Source organism: Brassica napus, chromosome A6 (assembly GCF_020379485.1).
Source record: "Brassica napus cultivar Da-Ae chromosome A6, Da-Ae, whole genome shotgun sequence".
Classification (NCBI taxonomy): Eukaryota; Viridiplantae; Streptophyta; class Magnoliopsida; order Brassicales; family Brassicaceae; genus Brassica; species Brassica napus.
In genome coordinates this window covers 26,684,192-26,706,820 of record NC_063439.1, presented here as the reverse complement: position 1 = coordinate 26,706,820, position 22,629 = coordinate 26,684,192, and the positions used below count along the sequence as shown (strand labels likewise).

Genomic DNA, 22,629 nt, shown 5'->3' with positions numbered 1-22,629 from the left:
TTTTTGCTAGAGACCAGTTTTCCTAAGGGCATCTTTAAGAGTCCAAAATTGAAATGTTATACATTTTTTAAAACTATACATATATCTATATATATCTTCAAACAAAAGTAAGTGGATTGGATTTTTGATCAAATAAGTAAAATATCTACAAAGATTCGCCGTGCGCGCATAGAATCCCTAATTACTATATTTACACGGAAATCATGTTATCATCAGTTTCGTTGACTTCTAAACCATATCCAAAAATAACTAAATACATAAATCAATGCTCACTCTCTTGCGGCGGAAGCGTTTTCTGGGAAGGAATCGCCAGCGAGGGGCTGGCTGCAGTAGTGACTCGCTCGCAGCGAGGACACATGCTGAGGCTCGAGGCGGAGGTCACCGTGGGTGGTCCCACGTTCATGGCCCTAAGCTCTTCTACTTCTCTATGGAGCCTATGGTTTTGCTCAGTTAGCGAACCAAACCACCTTTTAAAATACTCACATTCCATCTCAGTTTGCTTCAGTTTGCTCCTAAACCAAAATAAATCCAAAACAGCGCAGTACGAGTTAATTATTTTATCGATGTAAAAGAAAATAGACACAAAGGTGCTTTATAGTCTATACAAGTTGTTAACGTATGATCAAATGCGTGTAGGCTATGCTTGCAAATAAATATATTAAAAGCATATAAAATTATGTAAAACGCATGAACGGCCAAATGAATTATGAGTCAAAAGGGCATTGATGAGAAAGTCAGTACACGAGGCAAAGAACGAAAACACATTGATTGATTTACTTGGAAACTATTTTGATAAATATAATTAAACATTGGAGTATTAAAAATAAAAGGCTAGAAAGTAATCCTATTATACTCTCTCCGTTCTTTAAAGATACATATTCTTGAGAAAAAAATTGTTTCTAAAAGATTCATTTTTTACATTTTCAATGTATGTTTTATTAACTAATCGCAAAATTTCAAAAATTTTAATTGTACTAATTGATTTTCTATTGGCTTAAAATTGTGGAAAGAAGATAAACACAAAAACTATGCAAATTTAATGTGTTTTATTAATATATGTGAAAAAACTAGAATATAGATCTTTTAGGAACAGAAAGGAGATTAATTAATAACGGTACTGTGTCATGATAATAGTTACATTTTGGGAAACAGTCATAATACTATAATAGTAATACGACCAATGTTGAAATTCTTATTATCTATTGCACCATCCTTTTCCATCTGTACACAATTATTGAGGGTTCTGAATAAAATATTTTATTTTATGGAGTAGTTATATGATAATATGAGTAACAAGTTTTCCTTTTCAACAATTACCAGCAATTCATAGATTAATTAATTATATATGTTTTAAACATGAACAAATCAGATCATGCAGAAAAAAGGAAGGAAAAAGAAACGATAGAATTGTACTACGCTACTAGAAAAGTATTAACACTACTGATGACTGTATGAGACGTTGCGACATTGACACGTGAATACAGGTATACGTACTTATGTATTACACACACGTAAACATTGACGTACACGAGCCGAAGTGTTTCTGAAACACAACTTACTCCAAACATTAAAAAAACGTGTTAATGTATATCATAATCGAGGGCTTCAAAATGCTGTTGTCACTGAAAATAACCATGCAACAACACATATATACGTGATGTGACATAAATAACTACTTCAGCATTAATATATTATCTTTATTAATATGTGTATTTAATTGAGTGGCTGTTAATTTCTTTCTGTAAAATTTTGACTTGATATAAGTTTATGTCAGCTAAAATTTTCTTTATATAGATGTAGCAAGTGGTGATTCATTTACGGTATATAACTCTTTGAGAATTTAAGAAGAGCCTATAAGGAAAAAGAATCACAAAATAAATATTTGATAGCTGAATGAGATATAATGAATGAAAAAGACAGCATTACCTTTATATTATTTAAGGGTACGACTTATATGTTAACGGGGTGAGTCGAATCTGATTCAGATTTCATTTTTTGCTTTATTTTATATTCTGTCAACGTCTAACGCTTATGTTAACTCTCAAATTAATCATCAACCACCCGCTTATTGTTTAACCTTGTTTTTTTTAACTTTATTATTGTTTAACCTTACTATAGTCAAATATTATTTTAATAATGTAAAAAGGGTGAAAAACAAATGAAAAAGAAACGGTACCTCGCTCTACGGTTTTGGAACCAAACTTCAATTTGTCTTGACCGTAGCATCAAATGCTTTGCAAGTGCTTCCTTCTGTTTCTACGTGTTACGAAAAATAGAGGAATATATATATTTTTAATATAACTAATATATATTCAAGAAACTGAAAAACTCTATATTATTTTGTAGAGAATGCCGGAATGGTAATTACGGGATTAAGAGTATGATTCTGTCTGAAACTATCTTCAAGAAGACGAGACTGTTCTCTGGTTAGACGGAGTTTCTTGCGGGGAGGAGCAGAGCCACCGTGGCTGAGTTCTTCATCGTCTTCAGACGAAGACGGCAATTGATTCATGTCTAGCTTTAGCTGCTCTCTTCCTCCGCCACTTCCTTCATCTGACATTTACCGTATGTATAACATTTTAAATGAAACGACAAACAAACGGAATATCGTGGTCAAAGAGAGAATTATTTTATTTGAACAAGATCAAAGAGATAAGACGATGAAAAGATATATAATATTAATATCAATTTCGTTTTACAGAAACATGGCGATGAATAGTTATTCTTATTCATATGTGAGATCTCGTTTATATTATCTTTGTAAAATGAAAAGATAAAATCTAATCATCACGAAAATAGAATCCAAACACAACCTCCATGTGTATATATTTGCATATATAGTTTAGTAATGATCATTTTATATACATAGTATGTTATTGTATATATGGCTCACCGGAGGGTGGAGACGAAGAGAAGCCTGGTACGGAGATAGTAAGATCTAGGTGTGAAGAGTTTTCCGGTAAAATCGCCATTAATTGAGTAGAAAGAAGAAGAGAAGGTAAAGTTAGAGAGGCAGGCTAGTAATGAAGAGACAAACTTGAACCGTGGCGATGCCTTTATATTTATATTAACACACATACTTGTAATTTTTTTATAGATAAGTGTATATGTATATACATACACACTCACGCATGCGAATCCATATGAGAGTAGGTACCATATGCATATGCGTACGTTAGTATGTATATCATTGTCATAAGTACGTAAATAGTAGTAAAGGATAACAAGTGTATACTGTAAGGAGAAAAATATTAAGTTGCCTAATGTATAGGTGTCCATCAAATAAATTTACATAGTTAAACTACGGGATTTTAAGCCGTTTTAACTATAATTAGAAAATAAAGTTATACTCAACTTAGATATTTTTAATTAATATTTTTGTATCAACTTAAATATTTATTTCACTAAATAGTCATTGTGTAATCAATTCAAGAGCGCGAGGCATTTGTCCGCGAGTCAAAAGAATATGAGAAGAGTCCGTCCGATAAGTGACATGTATTGAACAGTAAATCATAGCAGAGTAAATGCTGACCCCGTGTGGGTAACTAACCAACAGATTTTCTATTTGTTCATGTCATTAATTATTTAATATTTCATAAATTTTCAAAAAAAAAATTATTTATTTTTGACTAACATATATAATTTTTTTTAAAAAAATTAGTTATTGATATTAATAAATTGTGTGTTTTAAAATATAGATATTTAATTTGAGTAAATATCATCAATTGATAGTAACTGTAAATATATAGTAAAAAGATAATTATATTCATTATGTTCATTATATTTCTATATTCATGAATTCTAAGAATTTATCGTGAAAAATATTTAGATAAAAAAACAAATCATGAAAATATTTATTTTTATAACTTAATTGTTATTTTATTTTTAAAAGTCTAACTTTGATCGATTTTTTTTTTCACAGGAGCCTGAGCTGGTCCATATATTTAGCCTGTGAAAATGACTGAGACCCTGAACTCTTCTTACTCTATACGCTTCTCCACATTCCATTATCACGCATAGTTTTTTTTTAACATAAAAAAAGAATGTGGACGCTGACGTCTGTTATTACTTAGTTAATTGGAATCTCAAAATATCAATACTATTAAAACAGAAGCAAATTTTATCTACTTACAAATAGTCTAGGTTGGACCATTATATTTAATTATATTTCTTATTATTTCTATTCATATCTAATTTAATTATTACATATATATCATACCTAAAATTAAGGAACTAACTAACTAATCAATTATTTTTTAAACTAATGAATTTAATTTATATTAATTCGAAATTCAAATAACTAATCAATTATATTTTAGTTATTAATGTAATAAATAATTATATATATATATCTATTCATTCGTATATATACAACTATATATTAATCCAAATGCAAAAAAGAAAAAAAATTGTTCAAAACCCTCACAAAATACATAAAAATATAATTCTTATAGTTGAAGTATAAATATATATTATAAAATAAATATTAATAGTAATTATATGATGAAACATGTTACTATTGATAGTTTAATGACTATATTTTTTACGGGTTACTCAAAAAAACATGTAATCTATATATCAAATATAAACCAATTGAACAAATATATTAACACAAATATATCATAAAACATTACATTAACATAAATCGAAACCAGAGAATAAGAGTCAATATTTTAATTTTTTTTTTGAACACACAATATTTTAATTGTTTAAAAATATAATTATATCTATAAATTATAAAAATTAAGAACTAAATATAATAAAAATATATATCAAAATTAAAATAATAAATATTTACATTTTTAATGCGAATAATGAAATTAACTTTTAAATTTAAAATAAGTCATAGACAAAACATCAAAAAGTATCTAATAATATGTGAATAACAAAAGTAAACTAACTAAATAAACAATTATATTTTTTTTTGCAAACGTAAATCATTAATTTGTAATAGACGTATACACATTATTGATGCTCAAATCTATTTTATTTTTAGTATGCATCCACTCAAATATTAATCCATTAACAAGATGAAATTTTAGTTGGACTAAAATTGTATTAAAATTGAAATATCAATTTTATAATATATTCACTATTCATCTGAACGTTCATGAATATATATTACAATACTCTAAATATAATAATAAATCAAACCGGATTACATATTGGGTCATCTATCAGTTCAACCGATAAACAGATCTCGGGTTTTAGCGGTTGTTACGGATTTTATAGAATTTTTAAATAACAGTTTTTTTTAGAAAACTAAAATGGATTACATATGAACCACCGAATTTGGCAATTTAACTGCGGGTCGGGTCGAATTTCAAAACATTGAATATAATTTTGTAATATCTAAGTGTAGATACAATTAAAATACAAATTTATATCAAATAAATTTGGAATGTTTTGAAAATAATTCCGCGCTTTGAAAGCGCGGGTCAAAATCTAGTACCGGTTAAAGTTATTGAGATAGAAATGCATATCAATACTACTCCTTCCTCTGTTTCAAAATAGATAATATTTTATGAAATTTTTGATGTTTTAAAATAGATGATGTTTTCATATTTTAATATACTTTTTAACTTTATCAAAAACTGTGTAACCAATCATATTTTGTAGTCTGTTTTGTGATTGGTTGAATAATTTTTAATTTATATTTTAATGATATTTTTTAGATAAATAATCATAATTGTGCCCCATCCTAAAACTTCATGTATTTTAAAATAGGGGAAGTATTATATAATTAATTTGGGTTTGTTGATTTTGTTTGTACTATTATCGACGAGGTATTTAAAATAAAATAAGAAAATAGGGGTAATGTCATTTAAATTATCAATTTTTAAATTTGGTTGAGAAAAAAATGAATTTTTTCGTGGACTATTTAATTAAAGTATCAACTTATGTTGACTAAGCCAATTTTAAGATGCTGTTACTTTGCTTAATAAATTGATTAAACGAAGTTAATTTTCGTCTATAATATTTTTTTTTGGTAGGATGCAGGGGAAAAGATCCCCTACTTTTATTAATAAAATAAAAACAGACTACGGGCAAATTTGCCGAGTCCTCGCAACCTCATTCAAATCCTCCAACATAATAGGAGCAACATGCTCTGGAACAGAATCAAAGAAATGTAAACCAAACTGTAAAGAAAACGCATAGTTAGCTAATCCATCTGCTAGACGATTAGTCTCCCTATACACATGAGAAAAGTTGACTATCCAGTCTCTTGATACGAAGCCATAGCACAAACGTACTAGGAAGGACAGGGGATGAGAATCATGAATCCCTGTCTTAAGAAAACCCACCACACTCTTCGAGTCGACTTCCACCTCAAGCTTGCGAATACCCTTATCCCATGCTATACACAGGCCATAGTATACACCCCACAATTCTGCCAGTGGAGCCGAACATATACCAATGTTTAGTGAGAAGCCACCTATCCATTTTCCCTCTTCGTCCCGTAGAGCTCCACCTGCCGTAGCTAGACCAGGGTTCCCTCTAGAAGCTCCATCAGTGTTCAACTTGACCCATCCATTCTCCGGTACAAACCATGCGATTTGCCTCTCGACATGTACTCCAATGGCCGATGGCTCTCTTACTTTCTTGTTCGCTTTTATCACTTCCTGAGCCTTGTCTTTCACAAACCTCACCCTATCCCGGCACTTCCCTATCTCCCCAAAAACATAACCGCACCTCCATTTCCAGCACCACCACACTGTCAGCGCAAATAGAGAGGGCCATTGGTCTCCGTTGACTGACTTGTCGTTTGCGAGATTCTCATATAACCATTCAAATAAGGTTAGATTAAAGAATCTTTGTTGTCTAGTTGGAAGCACAAGTTTCCTCCATAGTCCTGCAGCCGCTGGGCAGTCGCGAAGAACATGGAGAATAGTCTCATCACCAGATTTGCATAGTGGACATGTACCATTCTCGCTTATGTGTCGTCTTTTGCGCTCCATATTCGTCATGATAACTTGATGGGTTACTAACCATAGGAAGACTCTGACCCTTTCTGGTGCCGTAACACGCCACACTCGACTATATAGGTCCTCCATATTTGGTCTCGGAACTGCGTCTTTGGTTAAGAAGGCGTACGCAGCTTTTACCGAAAACAGTCCATCTTTAGCTTCTCCCCATGACATTCTGTCCCGAGCTCCAGTCACTTCATCAATCACCAAGGAAGCTAACTGAAGCCTGTTCTGCAGCGATGTATACGGCTCAATCTGTTGGAGTATCCATCCAATACCCTGTTGCCATAAGTCTCGAGTTTTCGCTTCCACTAACTCCTCCGGTATGTCTATCAAGCTTAAGGCCTCCAATGGTTCCTTCAGCAACCACCTATCTCTCCAGAACCGAACTCTTCGACCATCTCCCAGTATCCAACTCACTCCTGGAGCCACAACTTCTCGAATTCCCATCACCAAGCTTCTCCAAGTTGGCGACCACCTTCCCTGAGGTACCAACCAGGAAGCGTCGTCTAGCTCTCCCACACGGAACTTTTTACATAAAATGTTAACCCATAAGCCATCTTCTGTATTCAGCATCCTCCATCCAAGTTTAGCTAATAGAGCAACATTCATCTCCTTTGCTAACCGTATACCAAGCCCGCCTTCTCTCTTCGGTTTACAGATTTTCTCCCAAGACACTAAATGTTGTTTGCGAGTCCCATCTATACTTCCCCAGATGAAAGCCCTGGCAATCTTATCCAGTTGGTTTAAGGTCGATGAGGGTAAGGCTATCGTGCTCATAGTATGAACCGGGACTGATGATAGAACCGATTTCGTTAGCGTTATTCTCCCTGCTAAGCTCAAGAATCTCCTTTTCCATCCAGCTAGTTTAGACGAAACTTTCTCAATCACTGCGCCAAACGTTTCTTTATTAATTCTTTTCTGCAGAACAGGCATACCCAAGTACTTCCCCAAGTCCTTCGTGCCTTTAATCCCACTTTCATGGCTTATAGCGCTGGCAAGATCTCTGTGCACATTCTCAGAGAAAAAAATTAGTGATTTTTCCAGACTGACTTTCTGTCCAGACGCCCCACAGAAGCTCTCCAAGACCTTACGTATGACCCGAATCTGTGATATGGACGCTTCAGCAAACAAAATCAAGTCATCCGCAAAGCAAATATGCGATAGAGATGGTCCTCCTCTAGACAACCTGATCGGTTTCCATTCCTTCTTAGCAACCGAGAATTCGATCAGGTGACACAATCTCTCCATACATAACACAAACAGATACGGGGACAAAGGGTCTCCCTGTCTAAGTCCCCGCTGTGGCGTAAACGCTTCTGTTCTCTCTCCATTCCACAGTAAGCTCATCCCAGGATTCATCACACACTCCATGATCCATTTAATCCAAACTTGTGGTAACTTTGCTGCGTACAGAGTATCCTCCAAGAAGTCCCATCGGATTCGATCATAAGCTTTCTCTAGGTCCAGTTTGAGAAGCATCCATCCTTTCCTACCTTTTTTCCTTCGCATCGAGTGCACCGCCTCCTGGACCACCACAATATTGTCGGTGCTCAGTCTGCCTGGAATGAAACTAGCTTGTGCCGGCCCTATTAACACTGGCATTAGACTCTTCAACCTCAACACCATTGCCTTTGTTATTATCTTAAACAAGACATTACATAAACTTATAGGACGAAACTGCGCAATCCTTTCTGGCTTAAGAACCTTCGGTATAAGGACCACCATTGCATCATTCATCCCCTCCGTTAGCTTTCCAGATTCAAAAAACTCCAGCCCAAACCGAGCCACAGATTCTCCTACCACATCCCATGAGTCCTGGTAAAAGACGGGTTGAAACCCATCTGGTCCTGGAGCTTTATATTTACCCATTGATCTAGCTGAGGCTTCCATATCAGCCGCCGAGAACGGTTTGATCAAACACTCCAGCTCATCGCTCTTAAGATCAGTAAATCCCTGCTGCGGCAATTTGTCCGTATCCATTGAAATGTCCTGCGTCGAGTATAACCTCTTGTAATACTCAATTGCTAGCTTCTCCAATTCTTCCGACTGTTCTATCCATCGGCCATTCTCATCTTTCAACATCTCAATCCTATTTCTCTTCCGCCTGACAATAGTAGTTGTGTGATAGAACTTTGTATTTCTATCCCCGAGGACTATCCACTTCTCTCGCGATTTCTGATACCAAAGCACTTCCTCTTGTTCAAGAACAATGTCAAACTCTTTTTGCAAAACCGTCTCCCTCGCTATCAGCATATCATTTGGGTTCCTCTCCAGCTCCTCCTGAATCTCTTTAATCTCTCCAAGTAATTTCTCTTTTCTTATAGTAACATTCCCAAAAATTTCTTTATTCCATTTCTTGAGTTTCTCCTTCAAGGATACCAGAGCCTCAGGAGTACTCATCTCCCCATTCCAGGATGCTAAGAGCAGCTCCTTAAACCCGTCATGTTTGAGCCATGCTGCTTCAAACCTAAACGGTCGCCTTCTTGGATTCCCTTTCCGTACCGGCTCCAACTGAACATAGATTGGTGTGTGATCTGAAGCTAAGAAAGGAAGATGGGAAACCACCGCCTCCTGCCATCTTACTCTCGTCTGGGCGTTACACAACACCCTATCAAGCCGTTTTGCCACAAAGTTATGCGATTCTTTTCCTCTTCTCCAGGTAAACGTACTTCCTTTAAATCCCATATCCACCAAGGCTGAATCATTGATCCATTCCCCAAACGCCAGCGAGTCCGGAGAGAGTCTACCATTGCCGCCTGTTCTCTCGTCCAACCTCACTATAGTATTGAAATCTCCACCTACTAAGACCGGCTCATCAATATCCTCTAACACGGCTTTCAACTGACCCCAAAGACCACTCCTGCGACTGACCGTAGGCGCCGCATAAACGGCTATAATGTGGATCAGCTCTGTCCCAATCACCACCCTCGCATGTATGTACTGATCAGATGACCCCACTACCGTGATCGCACAAGCCTGATCCCTCCACAGAAGCCATATTCCCCCACTCTGCCCAACAGCATCTATACGAAAGGAGTTATCAAACCCCAGACTTTGACAAATTCTCATCGCCTTGTCACCCCCCGCATGCGTCTCAAACAATGCAAGAATATCAGTATTGAACTTCTTCAGTATATACCGAATAGAACGTCGAAAATTGGGTTTATTCGCCCCCCGGCAATTCCAAAATAAGCAATTCATCATCGTAAAAATCACAATCTCAACACGAATCACCGGGGCGTCCCGTCATGCAAGGGATACCACCCTCTCCTCCTCCTGAGAAGTCGTCTGTATATCAGCTCTGCCATGTTCTGTCTCGCTGATAATACTCTCCATCGGGTTTTCCAGTTCTTCATCTCGCAATTGAAGGCGCGCAGGCATACATCTCCCATCCTCTACCCTTTCTCTGAGTCCTCCACCCGATCTCCCGGCCTCACTGTTCTCCACTCTCAATCTCTTCCCAGACTCTGATAAACTTATCTCTCCCTTGGTCGGACCAAATACCAGTCCTCTAACCGGCCTACTGTTTACTCTTTTGAGTCTCCCCCTAGCCGACTCCACCGTTTTCTTGTTGCCAGGCCCTCTCTCTCTAGTCCATGTTTGCGATGTAGGCAGTAAACTAGCCTTACTACCGAAAGTCATAATTAACTTCTCCTGCAAGGCTCCCTTCCCCTTACTATTTTGAACGTTCATATTCAGATTCTCCTTATTCTCCTGTCCAGAAGTCCCATCCTCTCTTACTACATCCAGCTTCGTACCCGTATCCAGTTCTCCATATTTGTTTGATAGCACAATCGTCGCAGCTTCCTTTCTGCTCGGATTCCCACGGTTATTCCTATTCATCTCCCCATTCGATTTCCTTGCCGTACCTGTCGTATGCTGAGATGAACTCGGTGTTCCTTTTCGCGAACCTTTCGCCAGTATGAAACCGTCCTCCTGCAATTGTGGAGCTTGCAAGTTCGCTGTCTCAACCTTTCTTGTTGCCACTGTTTGCGTCGTTGGACTCGCCGCACGTTCCGCCAATGTTCGTGGACAACCATGTATCAGGTGTCCATAGATTCCACACCTTGGACATATCTCAGACAACCCCTCATAGGCTACAAAATATCTCTCACCATTGATGAGAACCGTTCCTTTCAATGGTTTTGCTAGATTTACTTCCACGCACACCCTAGCAAACCGAGCTCTTTCAAAATTCAACGTCGTCGAGTCCACTCGAATCGGCTTGCCCAACCCCTTGGCAATCCCCATAAGGATCGATCGATGGTAAAAGTTCACTGGTATATTCGTCAACCTGATCCACACTGGTGTTGTTACGATATCATCCCGCAGTGGGTCAAACTCTGGCGACCAAGCCCTAACCATAAGATAACTACCAAACGCTCTCCATGGTCCTCCTGTCAATGCCGCTAGATATTCCTCCTCTTTCTCGAATCTGACCATAAAGAATTGTCTAGGTAAATCCATCACGTACATGGCACCTTTTGGATTCCATAACTCTCTTAACTTCCTGTTCAAGGCAACAATCGGGACGTTTCTTCCCAAAACCCTAACGATCATACACTGCTTCCACATTCCATTCATCGCTTCCAAAACCTCATTCTCGATCGTAATGGATGGTTCTCCGTCTTCTCCATTCGGAAATTCTACCCGTACCCTCTCCGACACAAAAGAATCTGCAATCAAAACCTCCGGTACTGGCATCCCTCCCTCAGCCGTCTCCACCACCTTCGCTACCCATGAGGTTAACTTATCTGGCGGATCTCCTGGCGGTCTCCCTCTCTCCCCCACATCCATCATAGTTTCATCCAAATCTGCCGTACTCGAAACCCTAGTGTCGCCAATCGCCAAAACCCTAGCTTCCTTCATTCGATGTATAATTTATTGATACAATGCTATTTTCGTCTATAATATCCGTTAAAATAAAATGACGTAGTTTGTAAATTAGGAAAAAAAAATAAATCCTTTTTTCTCCCAAACCTAAATTCCTCGTCCTCTGAAAATTCAGAAATAATGCACACAGAGGGAGAGTTCTCAAACGACGATGTTTATTCAGGTCAACTCAAAAGAACACTTCCTCATGTGAAGGGGAAGTGCGTGTGGTCTGATGGAATCATCTACGAGGGTGATTGGGAAGAAGGGAAAATCTCATGAAAAAGAAAGATTTCGCGGTTATCTGGAGCTAAATATAACATTATCGCACAGCTTTGAAGAAAAAAATATATTTCTGAATTTTTAGAAAATTAGAGATTTAGGTTTGGGAAAAAAATAATCTAGTTTTTTTTTCTAATTTACAAACGACGTCGTTTTAGTTTAACATAGATTATAAACGGAAATTGACCATGTTTAATCAAACTGTTAACCAAAACAATGACGTCTTAAAATTGATTTAATTAAAATAAATTGAAATTTTAAATGACTAGTCAAGATACGTTAAGGTATTAAGTGGTCCACTGATATTAAATTGATTCATGTTCTTTTTAACCAAATTTCAAAATTGGTAATTTAAATGATATTTTTCCCTAAGAAAATACACTGTTTCAAGATTCAATACCAGTAGTAGTTTATATAACTCTACGTGGTCAATCCTTCAATGTCCACGGGCTAACCATGAAACACGTAACGCTTCACTACTTTTACTGTTAATTCGTTAAGATGTTGCTAACTTCTTTTTTTTTCGTTCTTAATGGCTCCTGGGACTAAAATAATGATTAGTTAGAAACACCTTTTGTACGTATGTTCTTTCAACAATTCACATTCATTTTACTATATTTATATATGAATTATGATTTTGCAAACTATATTAAAATTATCTTTACGTGTATATGTAAAACATGTAAAATGATGTGAACATATAGCCCTACGTGCTAATTTGTTGAATTTAATAGCCCTACGTGCTAATTCAAGATAACTAAAAAGGAGTGTATACATATAGGATAACAAGCTGGTCCAGTCTGAACTTTTTGTGGTGCATTCTAGATCATACTCATTTCGTCAACTGACAGCTTAATTATTTGGTTGTGTGCACGATTATATTAGTATATATCCAGATTTCGTGATTACGATAATCTTATAGTAGCGTTTGTGTTGGGTCCTATTTCGTCCGGAACAATTTACTTATTCATGTTTCAACTTTATTAAATATAAAAGCATCATTATCTGTTAGAAACTCACATAAATCTCTTTAAAATAAATTTTGATATTTTCAATATACAGATTATTTAGTAAAAACCAAATGTATTAATGTTATCTATTTATTGTGTGACAAAAATGGAGAAATAGTTTTTCAAAAATTTGTTGAAGTCTCTCGTATAGAGACATTTTTTTTTTACTTTTTCTATTTAAAAAAAAACAATTGAGAGATGTAGTGACTAGTGAGAGACCACCTTTGAAATTACTCTAAGAGTTTACAAAAAAAAAACGGAAGTAATAATTGAATTGAGCATCTTTCTTGTATTCGTTGAGAAACATCATGAATAAAATGTTTTGTTAGCTCGCGCCACACATGAAAAAAAAAAATAACTTAAGACCAATTAATCTTTTTGTCATCAAGAGCAATTAATTATAACATAATAACTTATACATTTAAAGGAAATGGTAATATCTTCCAGACGGATTATAAAGAGTTGATTGTAATGATGTCAAAATTCCGAAGTTGACTGCAATGACGTCAAAATCCAAAAAACTAACTTTTATATATTCCCTCCGTTTCATATTAAATGTCGTTTTAGAGAATTTTTTTCGTTACAAAATAAATATCGTTTTCGATTTTCAATGTAAAATTTATTAATTTTATGCAAAATTTATTTTTGTATTGATTGAAATATGGTTAGGTGTATAGGTAATAGTATTTTTTTATAGGAAATATACAAAATTAATTGTTTCCTTAATTCGTGTGCTAAAACCTAAAATGATACTTATAATGAAACAGAGGGAGTATCGAACGTTTTTAACAAAAAAAAAAAAAAACTCATACTGAACGAGTTTATATCATGAAATTGTTCTAATCGATTTTCTTTGTCTTATATTTCATGCTCTTCTAATTTCAAGGTCGATTGTTTGGCCCGTTATGTGCGTTTATCTGCTTTTTGTTTATTCTTTCGTAAACAGTGTTGCCCTACCTTGGTAATATACTGCAAGTTATATGTTGACAAAACTGATTTATGTATATTCATTTAAAAAACCGAAGACGAAAATGTGAACAGCATGTACCAAATAAATTGAAAACAGAAACAACAAAAATAAATTGATATCGATTAAATATTCGTTGTTTTTAGGTATATATATAAAAAAAAGTTGATGTTATCTTTGTTGCCGCTTGATGATTTGCGTTCCTTACGTTTCAGAAATAAATAAAAAAACATCAAAGGCAATCTGTTAATATCAGACCACATCTGCGTAGTCACCAGACTCACCACCACCATATTTTTTGTGCGATTAATAGCACACAATTACAATCATTGTCTAGTTCTTTTTTATTGAAAACTTCTCTACATATGAACATGACGCATAATAAAGAAATACTGGAATTTGGTTAGCGGCTTTAAACACAATATCGTAGTAAGTGACCACTGAACCACTCTCTTTCAACTTTTAAGATTCAATGGTTGCAAGTATCAATACGGAGTATGTGGATTTCAAAGCTTCAATTATTACAGTCACGGAAAATATTATAGAAACGGAGATCGATACCCAATTTGCACAAACAGCTTTTGTTGCTTCCGATGAGCAAATCATTCCTCTGGGGACGTACACAGATTCATCTTCCGACATCACTATCTTCTAAAGTCAACAAAGTTTTGTCTTGTCTCATAATCATTTTCTTCTACTCTTTGGATCCAAACACACAATTCATTTTACTTTTGCCACTCATGAGGTTTCAATTTCAGTTCGCAAGACAATCATCGTTAACATTAATGCAAATAGATTAAGAGAAATACTCTATATGTTTCAGAAATATGTGTTTTAGAAAGTTTTTGGTGTTACAAAATGTAAGACATTTTGGTATTTTTGTGTCAAACTTTAAATTTATTGAAACTATTCAACCAATTATATCTAACCGTTTTTATGATTGGTTAATTTATTATATATATAATAAATATATATTTTAAGGTAATATTTGAACCTTTGTATTCTTAGACATGGCATTTGAAATAAAAAGAATAAAAAAATTGTTTAATTATTGTGAATAAAAACAGGGGTTATAAAGCCTGTGAAAGCTTTTGGTCTTGTAGTGTTCAAATCAAACAAGAGAATTGTCTTACCATGATTATCTTTATTAACCCCACCACCCATGCTAATTCAACATATACAAATATGCACTATATCATAATGTAAAAAATCCCATAACTCATCCTGAAAATAATGCCGACTTGCACCAATTATAGCTCATACACCAAAAAGAAATGTTAATATATATATATGGCTCTATCTGAAACGATGATCTATTATTGATTATGTTTGGTTTCTCAGAACATGTTTGATATTCTTTGATAATGATCAATTGATCTTGTTGCAGAGAAGGTAGTGACTAAAAGATGGACATATTTGCTGTTAGTGACAAAGAAGACGCATTACCGATTTGCGCACAAGTGTCCACGAGAAGTGAAACAACTTACCAACACTTCAGGTTTCAATATGGAAGATAAGCTTTTTTTGTTGGAACAAAAGACAAGAGGAGGTTAGTGGATCCCACTCTTTGATGATTGGGTAGGAAACATTTTGTGGGTCCCCACTTGTCTCTTTGTCCCTCCCATTTTGGTTGCTACCCCCAAAAACTCCTGCGGGTCCCCCGCCCCCCCCCCCCCCCCCCCCCCCTCACCATTCCTATTACTTTTCTACAATAATTCACACTCTCACAAAACTCTCCTATAAACTTTTATAGATCCCATTAGTTTCAACATTCAAGTCCTATTAAGAAGAGATCACAAATACTCTACAAAGTATCAACTCCAAGTATCCTTATTTTAGAATGCAAAATTTAAAAACTTAGATGACACCAAACATGCTCGATCTCTACTATGGCCATACAAGAATAATCTTGACCCCAAAAGACTATACTACTAACAACATGCTGTGTCGTGTCACAGTACCGAAATACCAAAAAAGGAAAGCCACATAACAAGTATGTACTAGGAAAATGGTATGTACATTGGCCTGGTGCAACCTTTTAGTCCCCTAGAAGACAAAGCGGCTGTCTCATGCTAAGCTCAGCTCTCAGCGCTGGAAACTTCTCCAGGTCGTGAGAATCTCCTAGAACTTTCTGTGGAAAACAGAGCATCAAAGGCAAAATATGATTACAAGATAACATAGAAAGTTCATTAAAATGACAGTAATGGTGAGAATGAATGTTTTTACCAAAGCGGCTATGTGAGCTTCCTGCAACATATTGCCGTCCATTTCTAGCCTAGCGACTGGGAACTCTGGTAAGTGCCCAGACTGTTTCTTCCCAAGCAAGTCACCAGGTCCACGCAGAAGAAGATCTATGTTCGCCAAGTAAAACCCATCAGACGATTTCCCCAACATGTTCAACCGTTTTAGGCTATTAGCAGTTGATCCGATTAGTAAGCATTTCGATTTTCTGGTTCCACGGCCAACACGTCCTCGGAGTTGGTGTAACTGAGCGATTCCAAATCTTTCAGCGTTCATGACAACCATCATTGAAGCGTCTGGAACATCAACGCCTATCTCTATCACTTGGGTGGAGAGGAGTATCTGCGTCTCTCCGCTTCTGAATTTTCTTAGAGCCTCTTCTTTGTCGTCACTCTTCATCCTTCCGTGTAAGAGTCCGCAGCTGTAGTTTGGGAACTTTTGGGATATTACTTCGAGATCAGCAGAGGCAGCACGGAGCTGTGGCAGTTGCTCTGATTGTTCAATAACGGGGTACACAAGGTATACTCTCCCTCCAGACTCCAGGTCTTTCAGCATCATCTAACAATTGAAAGATGATAGGTTTAGACACTGTTGAAATTTTAAAATCAAAAGCAAAGTGTTGAATGATTGTTTGTATTACCGAGTAGACTTCCTTGAAGCCAGTCTCATTTCCCTCGAAAATGTGCGTCTCAACTGGTATTCTCCCAAGTGGCATGTCAGTAATCTGAAGAAACAAAGAGTTTTAGTAATTAACAAGTGAGCTTATACTGATGAATTGAATTAAAATGGACAGAGGTCACGTACTTGAGTCAAGGAAATATCTCCGTATAACGCTAAGGCAAGTGATCTCGGGATTGGGGTGGCAGACATTGCAAGAACATGTGGAGCCATGTTGAGATCAGCTTTGGTAGTATCATCAGAGTCAGATGAGCCAGTTTTTGATATAACAGATGCACCGTATAACTGCAGCAGTCACGCAACAATAAACTTATTTGTTTGAGCCGATCATATGATATTTCAACTAGAATTATTCTAAGGCCTGACCTTGCTGTTAAATTTTCCTCTTTGGATTACACCAAACCGTTGTTGCTCGTCAACAATGGCAATACGTAATGCAGAGTACTCTATCTTTTCAGCTATAAGACTGTGAGTTCCAATTATAATCGATATAGCTCCACTTTGAAGATCCTGTTATCAGTTTCCAACTATAAGGTAGGCAAACTTATTGCAATGTATGGTATAAAGCGACTTGTTACCTGACGAATCATTCGTGATTGTTTTGTTGGGGTTGAACCTGTGAGCAACCCAATGGTTGGCTTGGATGACACACCCTCCATTTTCTCAAGCAGATCACGCAACTGTTCGTAGTGTTGAATGGCAAGTAACTCTGTGGGGGCCATGAAAGCTGCCTGCATATAACATGCCAACAGCGAGTCAATGCGGTATCTAAAAAGATTTGATCGTAGAGAGAGTTCGTTTACCAACCTGGTAACCAGATGCTACGACCTCCATACACGCCAAGAAAGCGACTACTGTTTTTCCACATCCAACATCTCCCTAAAGAGGAAGCTGATCTATTAAGAGACCACAAACTATAACCCCAACAAAAAGAAAACAAGTACCTGCAAAAGCCTATTCATTGGAATTGGACGCTTAAGATCCCATATAATTTCTGAGGCAGCACTAAGCTGACTAGGAGTAAGGGAATATGGTAGAGCCTTCACAAAACTCTTGCTGAGTGTTGACCAATCTTCTATATAAACTGAGTTGAGCACTGGGTTTTTGAACTTTTCCAGCAATACATCTTTCTCTAATTTTGTGCCGAGACCTTGAAGCATTTGATATAAGCGTGCCAACTGTATGAAAACAAGATTCAGCCAACGAAATGCTTTTCTCTCTTTTTTTTTTTTTACTAAGAAAATTTATGATTAAGAATGTTGTTTCTGAGAAGACAATTAGCTGTCTACCTGTAGGTAAAAGAACTCGTCGAATATAAGCCTTTTGCGAGCTAAATCAGCCTCATCTAAATTCTTGGGCTCGTGAATACCGATATAGGCCTACATTTAAGTGAAAATGACAAGCAGTTAAGGTCAATAGATTTGGTTGTGTAAGCTAATGTTCCAACAGAGAAACAAAACTCACATCATGGAGAGAAGGTAGGCCAAAAATTGTAGTGATTTCCTTAGGAAGCGGATCCATATTGGTAGGGAGAATCCGCAGAGCCCTAAGAGACAGAAAGTAGGTGAAGATTTGATAAACAAGATCGAAAGATGTAAAACTTAGTTCTGGGAAGTTCAACTATTTCATAATATGCAAGTCTTGAAACATAAGATAATCATGTGACATGGCATTTCAAAACTATTGTTTCAACTGAACTTAACACCCATCACACACCAGTGAAGTTATGAGAATAGAGAAGAGAAACAAAACCTGGAGATGACATCGCTAAGGAACTTTGGGGATAAGCCTCCTTTTGCCGGGTAAATAGGATATGGTCTCACTTGAGCTGAAAGAGATGACTCGTCTTCATCTCTGAGTACATCAATATTGTATTCCTTCATTTCAAAATGATTCTCCGCACGCAACGCCTTCACCTAGATTTAGACGAGATTATCAACATATTCTTGAATCAGCAACTTGCCAAAAGACTTTCATCCACGTAAATATGATTCTTTAATGGTACTTCATCATGCTAAATCAAGTATACTACGTAAGCAAGGCATACCAAGTTGATACAGAGCCAAGTTTAAGGGAACCAACCTTCCCGCTAACGCATACAAAGTCCCCAGGTCTATGTTTCTCTTGTATACTATTGAGAAACGGTTGCCACGTAAAGCGAGCACCACGAAAAAATCTCTTGAGATGCAGATAAAATGTTTTTCCTACTTTATCATCAGCATTACAACTCAGATTCTCCGGATTTTGGTCTCTTCCTGTGACTTCACAGCTGACAATAACCTCAAGAAATGAAAACGAAGAGCTAGCTCTCACTGCCCTGCACACATTGAATTGCACAGAGTTCATATTTGAATTAAAAAAAAAAGTGTCGATGCAGCTAATCACATAAGGCATACCCAATACATGAAAGCTACTGATGCATAATAGCCAATAAATTACCAACAGACACACAGTGATAACAGAATCTATTTGTTGGCGAAGATCTTTATTGAAAATGGTTAATATGAATTGTAGAATGTTTCAAAAACACCAAAAGTACTCACTTGGAAGACACGATTTTTCCAACAAAAATCAAGTACTGTCCATCCTCAATATCAAGATGGGCGTTCTGCAAATCTACATAGGTTCGAGGAAAATGATGCAATAGTTTCCTCATCTGCATTCAAAGAGTGTTTTTTTTAATAAGCCTTTCCTCAAGAAAAAAGTTTGTTTTTGTTTTCATGCATTTAAATGCCTACCGTGTGAAAGCCACATGTGTCTAGCTGATAGCTCTGCCTCTTACTTAACCCAGGCATAGAACCTATAGTACAACTAAGGAAAAGCTGAGCGGAAGCAGAATCTTCTTCTTCAGGGGTTGTTTCAACTTCAGATGTTGCAGTTTGGACCGTAAAAGAAGAGCCATCAGATATTTCTTCTCTGACATTCATCAGAGGCTCTGGAGAGAAGGAAGATAATGTTCCGGAAAGACTATCCGGATCAAGCCATCCCACAGGCATAGGAGTGGGAAGGAAACTGTTTTCATTTGGCGTCTTGAGAATACTTCTATTTGCTTCTTCTGAAAATTTGTTCCTACTGTATAACTCCACAGGACGAGAATAGCCAAGAGAGATCGCAGGGAACCTCTTACACGCAGACTCAAGCTCTTCCTTAACTTGCTTATCAGACTTCTGATCAAACACATCATCATCATCATACTCCATCAAAGCTGCAACCTGTGTTGTTGTAAGAGTAAGGAGTCACACAACTGTTTTAAAGTTCACATACCAAACTGCATTTTTTTACCTTGCTTATCAACTTGGACTGAGTTTCAAGCCTAGCGTTTGCACACTTCTCAACTTGCTCTAGAAGATTGTCAGGAAAGCTATGCTTGGATCTATAAGTTATCTTCCACACTTTTGAGGAGAAGAAGAGATTACTAAACCTAACCACAAAACCAGTTTCAATTGATCAACAACAGCCACACAAACAAGAAACAATCAGAAGCATCATTACCTCATTTTAGACCAGTTTCCTCTCTGAGCTTGGATTACAATCACACTTCTCAATCTCCTACCCGCAAAACACTGAGAAAAATATTTTCAGAAGAAAACATTAAAAGACTGAAAATTTTAACGAACACGTATGTCCGAAGAGAAGCAGTACCATGCTACAGGGAGGTTGCACTAAGGATAGAGTCACTGCCGCCATTAGATTTTACAACAACATGGCTTTGTCTGAAGAGACCTTTCACTTCGATGTCTGATAAAAAAGGGGTTTCCAAGGCTTCTTGTAGGAAAATCAAAATGAGGAGGATCGAATTGGGGAAAGTGTCTTAAGAGATTTTTAAGTTACTGAGCCCGAATCGTGTTTGAAGTTCGAGTCTTGCTGAGGTTTGAGAGAAGGATGGACTTGAGGTCTATTGTATTTTTACTCTTCAATTAATTTTCACTTATTATCAATATTTATATTTTTTTTAGTTTTTCCATAAGAGTTTTATTGTGGTCTGAACCTTTTTTTTAAAAAGATCTACACTTATATTAATTTGGAAGGGGTGCTTTTGATAAGATATTCGAAAGGATTTAAATAATTTGATTTCTAGTAAAATTTTAAGATGTTTTATGTGAATTAGAAAAGTTAAATCTTTGACATTTTTAATTTAGAAACTCCACAATAAGAATTTAAATTCACAATAGTTATCTTATAAAATGGACTATTTCAAACTATTTTTTCTAACTGTATATTTTAAATCTTTGTTTTCACTCAATTTAAATTCATGTTTGAATAACACTACATCTGAAATTGGAAACACCTCCTTTGTCAATATTTCCTTAACACAGTTTGAAATTGTTTATGACTTTTATGTCCAGAAAATTTAAGTTGCTATAAACAAAAAAGGGTTGACAAAGGAAAAGCAAGAAACCAAAAAGCTTTTCAAGAAGAGTTTCAGATAATGTGGCAAAGGACCAAACAAACGAGTAAGGAACACGGCGACCTAACTCCGGCCCGGTTAATCCGGCGCCGGAGGAACCCTCCTTCCCTCTAATCTCCTTTTATTTTGCTCTCTACACCTTCGTTATGTCCGTCTGCCGAGATGCTCGTGTATTCTGGGTTTAAGGAAACTCATCTGAAGCCTAGATTCAAGGAGGACGGTGGCGAATCTCGACAAGATCTGGAGTGACGGCGAGGCTTACGTGGCGGCGGTGGTGTGGAGAGTCTCGGCTTTTAGGATAGCGGAGAAACCGGATCTGTTTTTCCCTTTTTAGATCCCTGGTGTTTCCGATTTGGCGACGGCGCGTGAGCTTGTAAGACACCTCCTTTCACATGGATCTTGGCCCTTACGAGGCGGTGAGATGTGAGGAGGAGCTATGTGAAGTAGTGTCTTTGTAAAGAGGTTAAAAAAAAAAAAAAAAAAAACGCTCTCTAGAAAAGGCGACGGGTTGAAATTTCCGGGAGACGGAGGCTCATTTAGCTCCGTCGACGCCGGCCCTTGTTTCCGGGAGGAGGAGGCTTCCTCAGCTCCTTTTTCGCCAGCTATTGTTTCCGGGGCGCCAAAGCTTATATAGTTTGACGTCGCCGGCTCTCGGTGTTGAAGTTCCGTCGTGGGTTCGGGTTTGGGGACTGATTTGGATCCGGTTTTCTACGGTTGCGGTCTGGTACCGATGGTAGATCGGGGTGATCCGTGGTGTTTGGTTTCCGTGATTGCGGTTAAAGCTCAGATCGTTAGGGTCTCGATTTGTTCGAGGCAGCTCTCCGTGGCGAGAAGAAAGCGCAGTGGTTCCAGGGGAGGCTCGGTACTTTATGAGCTCCGGCGAGTCGAGAGAGATGCTCCGACGAAGGTGCGATGCGGCGGTGGTCAGGCCGAGGCGAAGGTGTCACGTGCAGCTTCAATTGGTGGTCTTGATGAGATTTCGGTATGTCCGATGGAAGATCTCGGTGGAGGACCGCCTTTGTTGTTGTGACCGTGCGCTCGTCTCCGGTGACACTCATTTCAGATTCCGGCAACGCCGTTTGTATGGAGGTGGAAGGGCAAATGACCGACTGTGTCTAGGGTTTCCGCGGGATGATGGGCTTGGACTGGGCTCAAGCCCATCTTGCTTTGTATGTTTTTGTGGTTTTCGGATTGGGCCTT

The 22,629-nt window shown here is 37.0% G+C and overlaps 3 protein-coding genes across 6 annotated transcripts; all 3 read right to left on the bottom strand.

Moving 5' to 3' along the window:
• Positions 1–38: 38 nt before the first annotated feature.
• On the bottom strand, positions 39–3,149 carry LOC106416550 (homeobox-leucine zipper protein ATHB-17). Of its 2 annotated transcripts, none has more exons than XM_048781344.1 (4): positions 2,894–3,149; positions 2,369–2,553; positions 2,177–2,250; positions 39–512 (listed from the first exon to the last, which is right to left on the bottom strand). In XM_048781344.1, exons 1-4 carry the CDS (start codon positions 2,970–2,972, stop codon positions 263–265), a joined length of 588 nt encoding a protein of 195 aa, XP_048637301.1. In that variant the 5' UTR covers positions 2,973–3,149; the 3' UTR covers positions 39–262. The 2 variants fall into 2 exon arrangements, with proteins under 2 accessions (XP_048637301.1, XP_013712923.1); XM_013857469.3 differs by having other exon boundaries at positions 2,177–2,256; positions 2,894–3,067.
• A 7,068-nt stretch (positions 3,150–10,217) lies between these two features.
• On the bottom strand, positions 10,218–11,819 carry LOC106422413. Its single transcript, XM_013863206.3, has one exon. It carries the CDS (start codon positions 11,769–11,771, stop codon positions 10,218–10,220), a length of 1,554 nt encoding a protein of 517 aa, XP_013718660.1. The 5' UTR covers positions 11,772–11,819.
• A 4,042-nt stretch (positions 11,820–15,861) lies between these two features.
• LOC106406031 (ATP-dependent DNA helicase homolog RECG, chloroplastic) lies at positions 15,862–20,929 on the bottom strand. 3 transcript variants are annotated; one of them, XM_048781342.1, is made up of 17 exons: positions 20,664–20,929; positions 20,514–20,584; positions 20,304–20,442; positions 19,760–20,188; positions 19,565–19,677; positions 19,104–19,338; positions 18,774–18,937; positions 18,486–18,567; positions 18,311–18,400; positions 17,966–18,199; positions 17,829–17,900; positions 17,600–17,752; positions 17,388–17,531; positions 17,148–17,306; positions 16,984–17,067; positions 16,329–16,901; positions 15,862–16,233 (listed from the first exon to the last, which is right to left on the bottom strand). In XM_048781342.1, the coding sequence occupies exons 1-17, from the start codon at positions 20,706–20,708 to the stop codon at positions 16,141–16,143; spliced, it is 2,880 nt and encodes a 959-aa protein (XP_048637299.1). In that variant the 5' UTR covers positions 20,709–20,929; the 3' UTR covers positions 15,862–16,140. The 3 variants fall into 3 exon arrangements, with proteins under 3 accessions (XP_048637299.1, XP_048637300.1, XP_013702068.2); XM_048781343.1 differs by having other exon boundaries at positions 19,760–20,185; XM_013846614.3 differs by having other exon boundaries at positions 19,760–20,233; positions 20,664–20,928.
• Positions 20,930–22,629: the final 1,700 nt, after the last annotated feature.